The 12,046-nt window shown below is 42.1% G+C and overlaps 1 protein-coding gene across 3 annotated transcripts in view; it reads right to left on the minus strand.

Moving 5' to 3' along the window:
* PARN (poly(A)-specific ribonuclease) overlaps positions 1–9,535 on the minus strand; it is a 152,417-nt gene extending 142,882 nt beyond the window's left edge. For 2 of the 3 annotated variants that reach the window (XM_023728477.1, XM_023728476.1), the window contains exons 1-5: positions 9,394–9,535; positions 8,933–9,010; positions 6,536–6,615; positions 5,967–6,034; positions 5,800–5,881 (exon numbers count right to left, since the gene is read on the minus strand). In XM_023728477.1, the coding sequence (XP_023584245.1) occupies positions 5,800–5,881; positions 5,967–6,034; positions 6,536–6,615; positions 8,933–9,010; positions 9,394–9,412 (327 nt within the window). In that variant the 5' untranslated portion in view covers positions 9,413–9,535. The remainder of the gene's footprint in view (positions 1–5,799; positions 5,882–5,966; positions 6,035–6,535; positions 6,616–8,932; positions 9,011–9,393) is intronic. The other variant, XM_004373268.2, reaches the window with a different exon arrangement.
* Between the last annotated feature and the right edge of the window lie 2,511 nt (positions 9,536–12,046).

Consider the following 12,046-nt stretch of genomic DNA (forward strand, 5'->3'; position numbering starts at 1 on the left):
GTCTGTTTCCATAAAGATCAAGCCCTGAAAACCCTATGGGGCCGTTCTACTCTGTCCCATAGGGTCGCTATGAGTCAGAATGGACTTGGTAGCAATAGGTTTGGGTTTTATATGTTTAAAATCAAAACAGAGAAAAGTTCCCAGTAATAAGTCCTACTATGCATACACATCTCAAACCTATGAATTCACGAATAGCTTAGGCTGAGCCAAAATACGTCAGTAGATTTAAATAAAAACATTAAGTAAACAATACTAGAGATGGTACACCACTACGGCAGATGTCATGACGCTCTTCCTCCAATCGACTGAAGAGTAGGAAACATCACTGTAAACTTGTTGCCATCGAGTTGATCCCAACTTACAGTGACCCTATAGGACAGAGTAGAACTGCCCCATAGGATTCCAAGGCTGTAATCTTTATGGAAGCAGACTGCCACATCTTTCTCCCACAGAGCGGCTGGTGGGTTTCATCTGCTGACCTTTCGGTTAGCAGCTCAGCACTTTAACCACTGTGCCACCAGGGCTCCTTAACATTACTGTAGTTATTCTAATTTTATACTTGGGTTAAATCAGAACATCAGAGGGTTATACACCTGAATCATTTTCATTTTGTCCTTCACAGAACCACCTTTCCAGAACTGCACTTTGACATATGATCAGCCTGAGGGACACTGTACCGAACAGTCCCATTCCATCCATCACTGTACTCACTGAGACATGTGCTGGAAAATAAGGTTTTGTAATGAATGATTTCTTTATGATACTTCAAGGGTAAATGTTCTGAGACCTCTGTTGTCAGAAAAGCTGTACTTCCCGAGCCCTGGTTTGTTTTGGTCTATGAACCATGGAACTAATCGTTTCCCTCTTTTCTTAGCTGCTAGGAAGCTCAGAGACAAATAATTGCGACTTTCTTTGACACAAATTCTGTGCTGCATGGAGCGCTGGTGGCAAAGTGGTTAAGGGCTCGGCTGCTAACCAAAAGGTTGGTGGTCCGAACCCAAACCAGCAGCTCCATGGGAGAAAGACCTAGCAGTCTGCTTCCTTAATAATTACAGCCTGGAAAACCCTATGCAGCAGTTCTACTCTGTCACATGGGGTTGCTATGAGTCGAAATCGACTCAACAGCACCTAACAACAACCACCTTATACTAATCATATCCTCGTCTTTTTTCTACTTGTTTTTTTAATCTTATAATAAAAGGTAAAATATTGCATCTTTATTAGCCAACACAAATCCTTCTAAAAACACAGTGGGATACAAAATGACAATCTCACCCATACAGACATACACGGGTATATACAAATCATTTTTCATCAGCAGGGCAAATTATCCAATAGGCAAGGTAAGCACGGTGCTTACCTTGCTTACCAGATCCTCTGTAGTGAACAATTTCACATTTTTTCACCACATCAAATATTCTGCTTCTAGGTATGGCTGGTATCTGTCTCTCTCCCAACGCCACAGCACTTTCCGACACAAAGCCGCTTTTCAAATTTACAATCCCTAACAGGTGCGGATGACCCCATAAACAAGGTAAGCACAGGCTTACTTGTGCTTACTTACTAATGTATAGTGACCAATCTCACATGCATTTCACCACATCAAAGTCAGCCTGTGCTTACTTTGCTTATGAGGTCATCTACCCCTGTTCATCATGCCTAGGTTTTCTATGGTTTAAAACAAGGAAACTTCTACCCCACTTGTTCCCTTTTTATCCTGTTCTGATCCAAGATCCAGCATCCTCTGACTTGGACCACCGTCTTTCCGTCTGCCATGGCTGAGTGTTCCTATAATTCTGCCTATCTCAATATTCCATCTTTAACAAAGGCACCGAAGGATGGAATATGGAAAGGCATTTCTGCCCTCCTGTCACTAGACTCTAAAACACTCTAATTCCCTTTATCCAATTAAAAATCTGTAGTGGAATAGTCATCTACATGACCCAGCAATTCTATTCCTAAGCATATACCCAAAAGAACTGAGAACAGGTGTTCAAAAACTTGTTATGAATGTTCATGGCAGCACTATTCACAATAGTCAAAACATGGAAACAACCCACGTCTATCAATGGATGAATGGATATAACAAAATGTGGTATAACATACAACGGGATACTATGCAGCCATAAGAAGGAATGAAGTACTGATACCTGCTACAACATGGATGAACCTTGAAATACTATGCTCAGTAAAAAGAAGCCAGACACAAAAGGCTACACACTGTATGATCCCATTTATATATGAAAAGTCCAGAATAGGTACATCCACAGAGACAGAAACATTAGTGATTGCTAGGGGCTGGGCGGGGGCGATTAAAAAGTTCTGGAACAAGACCATGGCACAACATTGTGAATCTACTTAATGTCACTAAACTGTACATGTTAACCTGGTAAATTTTATGTGTATTTTACCACAAATACACGAAAAGATTCATCTGTTCCTTTTTTTTTAAAAAAATAGTCGAAGATTCTGTAAACCCATTGCCATCGAGTTGATTCCAACTCACAGCGACCCTACAGGACAGAGTAGAACTGCCCTATAGGGTTTCCAAGGAGCAGCTGGTGGATTCGAATTGCCGACTTTTGGTTACTAGGTGAGCTCTTAACCACTGTGCCAGCAGGGTTCCAGGTGAAGATTGCTAGTGTGTAATCTTTTATTGTCGTAAAATGGAGAGACAACACAATACTTGCCAATTCAACATTTTTCACAGGTACAATTCAGTGACACTAGTTACCGCTATTCCCTTTTTGAAGCTACATATATTTTCCACCCTAAATGGCTTCTGAACCCACAAAATCTATGATTTACTATCTACTACCTTTAGGATTTGTCCTAAATATGCTCTTTTCAAGATTCAAGAGATACGCACAGCTATCTGGGAGGACAATTTGAGGCATCTATCAAAATTTTAAACACACATGTCCTGTGATTCAGCAACTCCACTTCTGTGGGGGGGGAAATCCACCCCACAGAAATACTCCTACATATACAAAAAGATACACCATACCCGGATATGGGCGATAGCACTGTTTATAAAGAAAGCCACTGAAAATCCTCTAGATTCCAATAAAGGACTGATTAAATAAATTACACATACCCATACTATGAAAAAAGAGGACATTCCATTGAGTGGAAAATGCAAGTTATATAAAAGATGAACATTAGAATCTCATTTATATTATTTATATTAAAGAAAAAAAATAAAATTATGTATACGTGTATATACCAAACCAAAAAATACCAAACCTGCTGCCAATGAGTCGATTCTGACTCATAGCGACCCTGTAGGACAGAGCAGATACATGGAAATACATAGCTAAATGTATATAAAGGCCAGACGAAAAGTGGGAAACGGGGAGGGAAGTGGCACGGGGAAGAGGATGTAAGAAAGGAAATTCATTTTTTTACTCCATATAGTAGCAGTAAGGGGAGTCCCTGGGTGGTGCAAGTGGTTAACGTGCTCAGCTGCTAACGGAAAGGTTGGAGGTTCAAGTCCACCCAGAGGCACCTCCGAAGAAAGGCCTAGTAATCTACTTCTGAAAAATCAGCCTTTGAAAACCCTATAAAGCACACTTCTACGCTAATACACGAGGGCGCCATGAGTCAGAATCAACTTAACGGCAACTGATACAACAATAACGCTTTAATTTTTCACAACTATATATGCATTAACCAGTTGCTGTCAAGTTGATTACAACTCATGGCAACCCCATGTGTGTCAGAAGAGAACTGCGCTCCACAGGGTTTTCAACGGCTATGATCTCTCTGGGAGATCATCAGGTCTTTTCTCCCATGGAGCCACTGGTGGCTTTGAATCACTGACCTTTACGTTAGCAGTCGAGCGCTTAACCATTGCACCACCAGGGCTCCCTGACATAGGCATTACCTTCCATGAATTCAACTATAGATCTTTAGTCAGAAAATGAAATAGCAGAAGAAGGAAGAGGAGAAGAAAATGATGTAGCCGGATGCCATCCTGCCTGCCATCCCACTCAATGTGGACATTCCCCGAGTGTGCGTGCGATTGTCAGCCTATCCCTCCGCATCCGGCCTACAGTGTCAGATGCTTCTTTACCAAAGAACTTATTAGAGTGCTTTACCCCTAAACCCCATATGCTTTAAGGTTAAGAGCTTTTCAAAAGCAATTACGACTAGACACATACTCGCTGATTCTAAAATTCCTTTTTAAAATGCAACTCTGCTGCAGTCATAGCATTTTATCAAAAATCACCTTAAACGGGGGACAAAAGGAAGAATGCAAAGACGCATTTACCTTATGCATACAACTCGTGTGTTTACATACTGAGTCTAAGCCTTTTCTCTGCCTTTGTTTTTCCAGACTAGAGAATCCCAGCATTTTTACTCTGCCTCAAAAATCACAGTTCCCTTATCCCTTTGTCCATTTCAGACGTTTAGTCTCTGGCCTGTCTTCAAGTCTATTTTATCTTTTTTTTTCCCAAGGGGTGGCTGGCAACTAGAACTTCATTGTTCCAAGCATAGCCACAACATGGTTTTGTACAATGGGTAGGGTTCTTCTGATCTGTTTACATATCCCAGAATAACCATATTCTTGTTAGTCTTTTAGAACAGAATATCATTCCTAAGATCTCATTGTCAACATTTGCTTTTGTTTGATTAACCCATAAACCCATGGCCAAAGTTATGAACCCACTTAAATCTCAATTTCATTTGTTTACATCCTGCTAGTAGGAATGCGCTACCAACTTCACTATAAAAGAAGGCGCAAGGTAGGCAAACCCCACCTTTACCACTAACCGTGTGGCAAGGACCAGCATAAACCCAATTCCCAGCTGGAAACAGATCCAGACTTCACCTTCCTACATCTCCAAACCCGTCGCCAGTCACTTCCGTGGCAATTCTTCTCTCTGACCCTAACCACCCAGAGTTAGATCAGACCTCATCCCCGTAATCCCGAGCCAGGCTGAAACATTCCTGGCCACCTGAGGCCAGGTCATCAGGTACAGCTGTAGGCTTAGGAGTCTACACAACTTCCTGCACCTCAGATGGTGGTTTGGTCTGTTTTTTTTTTTTTTAATAGGGTCACATGAGTCGACTCGATGACAACTGGTGTGGTTTTTTTTTGTGGGGGGGTGCTATGTAGCCCCTACTTGCCCAGTTATTTTGTAAAATAAAGGCAAATAAAGGCATCTTCATTACTCAGGTTATTTTCAGAAACCAGAATCAAAGGACCAAACCAAGTTCTTTGTCCCACACCACATTATTCCAAAAAGAATTTGAGGACCCAATCATTCAGAAGCCCGCCCTTCAGGCTCTCCAAACTGTGTTACCACTTAATCTGGGTTCTCTCTTTTTAGAGATGACACACATATACTTTGCTCTTCCAGAGAAAAAAACTCTACCCTGGGAGATGGGTGCAAGGAGAACAGGGCAGGGAGAAGCCTGCAGATCTAGATGTGGAGGTTCAACTGAGGGGTAAGACATTAGGAATCCCAGATTGAACCGCATTATGAAGCACATTCTCAACTTCAGCTTTGTCGATAATAATGCTGATGTTCTGATTTCCATCTGTCTGACTCTTGCATCTTATTCCTCAACTCGTTCTGAAGTTAAGAGAGACACAGAGGTGTCATTAATTTATAACCCTAAAACTGAAGGTCAGAGAACTTAAACGATTCGCCCAAAACCTGGAGTTACAAAGTTAGTGGTAGAATCAAATTTTAAATAGAGTTTGATCTAAATTCCTGAATTAAATAAGTTCACATTTCCACACTGCCTCATCAGCCATTCATAAAACAAAAACTCAATTACGCTACTAACCTGACAAACAAATTTGACATCTGGTGAGGATCTATTGAAGGGTTTCGGGAAAACGTAAAAGTTAAATGACTTTGTTATATACCTGGGGAAAATAAAAGATAAACAGACTTAGGGGGTTACATTATGCCATGACAAAAGAATTCTAGATGCTTGTTAAAACAACCTACTTTGAATCTGTGTGGTCATACTTAAAAGTGCAAAGGCCAAACTGAAACAGCAAAAAGTCCATGGAATGCTGGAAAAGAAAATAAAACATTTGTCAAAACTGTGCTGTATATTCAACAGGAGCAACAGTACTTTCAATTAGGTGGACTTTCTGAATCACTCAACTTGACTTTGGCAGAATACTTCCAATTAGAACAGATTATATGCATTCGATATCAGAGGTATTATTGATTTACATACATTTCTTGACTATTTTTTCCCCAATTAAGTACCTATCCATCATCCAGAGTATATTACACCTATTTCTAAAAGATTCAAACAACCACATCACATTTCCAAAAAACCAAATTAACACTGAAAATACTAAACCTTCCCCAACATGTTTTCCAGCAGACAATTATTTTTGCTGTTTATTTTAAGGATCATTAAAATATCATTTCATGGTTGCAGTTAGGAAGAAGTGCTGCACTTAAAAAACTTTACGTGCAAGTTTAATGATTATATTTCTCTATGATTCGACATTGAGAGAGTCACCATGGGAAAGAAAAGATTTTCTAACACATCTACTTGCCTTTTTGAGCTTCTGATACCGTTCTTCTGGAGTGTCAAAACCATTTGTTAATGCGGTGACTGAAGGTCCATCACTGATTCCTAGAATTTAAGAAATAAAAGTTTTAACTTATTAATAAATGCTAACTCTGTCCTATAGGGTCGCTATGAGTTGTAATCAACTCGATGGCAAACAACAACGATGTAAAAATGTCAACCATTCAATGCCTCTATAAATTTCATGTTCTTATGAATTAAGATTAATTGGAAGTGTTCCTGAACTCTTTGTCAAAATTAGCATTGTTATGGATTGAATTATGTCCCCAAAAAATACATGATGTTGTAAATCCTAACTCCTGTACTTGTGGTTGGAAACTCTGGTGGCGTAGTGGTTAAGAGTAAGGCTGCTAACCAAAAGGTCGGCGGTTCGAATCTACCAGGCGCTCCATGGAAACCCTACGTGGTAGTTCTACTCTGTCCTATAGGGTCGCTATCATGGATTGAATTATGTCCCCCAAAAAATGTGTGTATCATTTGGCTGGGCCATGATTCCCAGTATTATGTGGCTGTCCTCCATTTTATGACTGTAGTTTTATGTTAAAGAAGATTAGGAGGGGATTGTAACACCCTTACTAAGGTCACACCCCGGATCCAATGTAAAAGGAGTTTTCCTGGTGCACCACCTTTTATCTTACAAGAGAGAAAACGAAACGGAAGCAAGCAGAGAACTGGGAACCTCATACTACCAAGAAAGCAGTGCCAGGAGCAGAGCATGTCCTTTGGACCTGGGGTCCCTGCGCATTCGAGAAGTTCCTAGTCAGGGGGAAAACTGATGAGAAGGCCAACAGGGAGAGAAAGCCTTCCCCTGGAGCTGACGCCCTGAATTTGGACTTCTAGCCTACTCTTCCGTGAGGAAATAAATTTCTCTTTGTTAAAGCCATCCACTTGAGGTATTTCTGTTATAGCAGCACTAGATGACTAAGACAGTCACTATGAGTTGGAACTGACTCAAAGACAATGGATTATACTTGTGGTTGGAGGCCTGGTGGCACAGTGGTTAAGAACTTGGTTGCTAACCGAAAGGTTGCTGGTTTGAACCCACCAGCAGCTCCACAGGAGAACAATGTGGCAATCTGCTTCCATAAAGATTTACAGCCTTGGAAACCCTATGCAGCAGTTCTGCTCTGTCCTATGGGGTCGATACTAATCAGAATCTACTCGATGGCTATGGATTCGGGTTATACTTGTGGTTATAGTCCCATTTGCAAATGGGTTTTCTTTGTTATGTTAATGAGACCATATTAGTGTGAAATGTGTCTTGAGTCAATGCCTTTTGAGATATAAAAAGAGATGAACTAGGTAGGACCTTCCCCCAGAGCCGAGAGAGAGCCCTTCCCTAGAGCTGGCACCCTAAATTCAGATTTCTAGCTCCTAAACTGTGACAGAATAAATGTATTCTGTTAAAGCCACCCACTTGTGGTATTTCTGTTATAGCAGCACTAGATGACTAAGACAGGCATTAATTTCACTGGCCACCAATCTAAACTCTGTAAGAATGAATTTGGGGATGTGAATGTTTCAACTTCAGAATGGGCAGTTCCAGTGTCTAAAATGGGTTTCAAAACACAGTATCACAACCTCTATATCTGAATAAGTTTTGTTGCTTTCCAAAGAATTAACGCATAATCAAACAACAATCCTGAAGTATATTAGTGCTAGTACACCACTCTTGGTCAACAGTTTGGAGGAAAATCTACACCACAAGGGCATTTTCAGGACAAGAGAACATTATTTCTGGTGAAAACTCAGCTGCCAGGGAATTGACTTCAACTAGAAACTGCATGCAGGACCCAAGGATCATACTTAAACCAGCAGGATTCCTTTAGAAAGAGCTGAAGAGTTTTTAAAATCTGTAAAATCAAGGAGCAAAAGTGGGTATCTATACCAAAGGGAACAAACCTGTCATGACTCCAACAATTTAAAAATTAGCCTTTGATCCAAGAGGAAAAGGGGGAAAACAAACCTTCCAATTTACTATAAGAGTTGCTCTACACAAACACACTCTTTCCAAGGTTGGCGATTAACGTCTTCACCAACGCATAAAGGAATACCCTCATTCACCTGCAAAAGCCTGATTCTAATCCACAAGCCTTCTACCAAGTACATGTCAAACTGTTGTCTGCAACACCAATACCATCCTCCCTATCAACAACCCTCAGACAGCGGAACAGTCACAAACCCACCGTATCTCTTCCAAGCTTTTCAAACGTTTAAGAGGAAACGTTGGCACTCATGCAACTTGCCAAAGGCTACGAAATGAGCTACGTCCTGCCAGCAGGCATGAGAAGGCGAAGGCGAGAAAAGGAGACGTGGCTATATAATGCAAGGTGCTAGCACTGAGCTTGCAAACCAGGGATACCTGAGAACTCCCCATCGATGGCGAAGAAGTCAGCCTCCTCTATGGCCTGGTACACTTTGTGAAGATTACTCTTAAAATCTGCAGAGAAACCGAAAGGAAGTTTAGAACCAGAGCCTGGCTTTCTGGCCGCGGTCTCCTAAGGGGAGAGGGGAGAACCTAGGGGCCCCTGAGGCCAGGGGCTGGAGGAGGACAAGCCCCGAGGGATTCACGGGGTGGCGGGGACAACCCCAAGGGGTACGCGAGCCGGGGAAGACAAGGCCCCGAGCGGTGCACAGCCGAGGGGAACAAGCCCCGAGGCGTGCGCAGACGGAGAGAGGCAAAGCCTCGGAGGGTGCGCGTGCCTAACGGGGCAAAACCCCGAGCTGCCGCCTCAGCCCCAGGCCCCGCCAAGCAGACTGGTCTAAGGCTTAGGCCTAGCAGGGTGATAAGGGACGTGGGAAGATGCACGGGCGGACACGCACTACTCCTGATTATTTCCATTCTGCAGAGTGGCCGGAACCCGGCCCGCTACACCGTTCTACTCGCAGAACTTGGCGGCCACGGCGACGACACACACGGCAGCAAGAGCAGAGACGTCCGTGCCGGCGACCGAGACTTCCGGAAACAGCGCACACCGGCGCCTGTCACGTGCGTCGCGTCACCAGCGGGGGCGGGGCCAAGGCTGGGCTCCTTTCCTCCCAGGGACTGAGGAGGGGCGAGGCTAGCGAGGTTCGCGCGGCGTGGCCTATTTTCAGACCAGACCTGGGGAACGTTCGCTTTGGAGGAGGAAACGTGCATGTCCTGACACACAGTCAATGAACACGTATTTGCCGGGTTTCTATTATATGGCCTGGTAACCAAAAGGGTGGCCGTTCAAATCCACCAGCCGCAACTTGGAAACCAGTTCTTGTCTGTCATACAGAGTCACTATGAGTCACAACCTACTCAATGGCAACGGGTTTATTATATGCCAAGCACTCTGATAGGGGCTAGGGATACTGTGATGAGTAGAAAAGATATGTTCCCTACCCCAATGGAGCTAAAACCTGGGGAAAGGGAGAGAGACGGAATCAAAATTGGCACTTGGAAACACTTAACAAATTACATAATCAGAATGATGGAGTAGGAGGTATACTTAGAGAAGTGATAAGGGAAAGCAAAGCTAAGACCTTCATCTACTGCCCTAGCCACTACGAATACTATGGTGAGCAAAACAGACAGGTCTTGCCTAATGGAGTTTTATGTTGGGGTTTGTCATTTATCCCCAGAGCTTAGCAGAGCGCTGACATGTAGACGCTCAATAAACATGAATCGAGTGAATGAATTCACCTTCAACAACATAACATAGCGCTGCTAACCGAAAGGTCAGCAGTTTGAACCCACCAGCAGCTCCACAGGAGAAAGATGTGGCAGTCTGCTTTTGTGAAGATTGACAACCCTGGAACCCCTATGCGACAGTTCTACTCTGTCCTACAGAGTAGCTATCAGTCGAAATGATTCAACAGCGATGGGTTTATACCAATGTTGTTGTTGTTAGGTGCCTTTGAGTCACTTTTGACTCATAGTGACTCTATCTACAACAGAACAAAACACTGCCTGGTCCCACACCACCCTCACAATCGTTGTTATGCTTGAGCCCATTGTTGCAGCCACTGTGTCCATCCATCTCATTGAGGGTCTTTCTCTGTTTCACTGACCCTCTACTTTAACAAACAGATGTCCTTCTCCAGGGACTGGTCCCTCCTGATAACATGTCGAAAGTATGTGAGATGAAGTCTTGCCATCCTTGCTTCTGAAGAGCATTCTGGCTGTGCTTCTTCCAAGCTAGACCTGTTCGTTCTTCTGGCAGCTGATAATATATTCAATACCATAATACCATAATTCAAAGGCACCAATTCTTCTTCGGTCTTCCTTACTCATTGTCCAGCTTTTGCATAAATATGAGGTGACTGAAAATACCATGGCTTGGGTCAGGTGCACCTTAGTCTTCAAAGTGACTTCTTTGCTTTTCAACACTTCAAAGAGGTCTTTTGCAGCACTTGTGCCCAATGCAATACGTGGTTTGATTTCCTGACTGCTGCTTCCATGGGTGTTGATTGTGGATCCAAGTAAAATGAAATCCTTGACAACTTCAATCTTTTTCCGTTTATCATGATATTGTTTCTTGGTCCAGTTGTGAGGATTTTTGTTTTCTTTATGTTGAAGTGTAATCCATGCTGAAGTCTGTATGTAGTCTTTGACCTTCATCAGTAAGTGCTTCAAATCCTCTTTGCTTAAGTGCCAATCTTTTGGTTAGCAGCCTAGCTCTTAACCACAGCACCACCAGGGCTCCTAACATCTGCTAGGGAGCAAAAAAACCCTTAAATTCAAACTGTAAATGTTGATTACTGGAGTAGAGAGGGATTTTTGGAAAGGTTGGGAGAACCTTTTTTATTTTTGTGTCTGATTAGGTTTGTAGTAGTAGACATGTATTGCTTTTTATTATTCAAAGAAAGAAAACCCAATGAAGTAATTTTTAGAAACTTGCAAGTACTATTCTCATAGTGAAATCAGTATTTCATTTTATTTTGCAAGGCAGTGTTAGCTGCTTTCTTCAATTTGAGTCTCTTTGGATTTCAGTTTTGCCAACGTGGTGTATTGTCAAAATCGGCAATTTTTTACAATATGATGGGTAGAAAGTAGTGATTGGTAAACTTTCAATATGCATTTTTCTTACTATGAACAAGGTTGGGTGTCTTCTCATATGCTCAAAAGCCTTTTATAATTCCTTTTCTGTGAACTAGCTGTTCATATCCTTTGTCTATTTTTTTTCTGTTGAGTTGTTCATCATTTTCTCCTCGATTTTTCCTTTTTCTAAGAAAATTAGAATGCTGTGATGTGAATTGCAAACGTATCCCTCCAGATTATCATGTTTTTGACTTTGCTTGTACCTCACTTTTTAATGGCTGCATAGCAGTACATTATGTGCATTTTATTTTTTAATAATTGGAATTGCTAAGTCAAAAATATACACATTAAAAATGCTGATACACCCTCGGGGAACATCTACCTCAATTGGCATGACACAGGTTATAAAGACAATGCTCTACATTCTACCTTGGTGAGTAGTGTCTGGAGTCTTAAAAGCCTGTGAGC

This window comes from Trichechus manatus, unplaced genomic scaffold (genome assembly GCF_000243295.1).
Source record: "Trichechus manatus latirostris isolate Lorelei unplaced genomic scaffold, TriManLat1.0 scaffold00024, whole genome shotgun sequence".
NCBI classification, from domain to species: domain Eukaryota; kingdom Metazoa; phylum Chordata; class Mammalia; order Sirenia; family Trichechidae; genus Trichechus; species Trichechus manatus.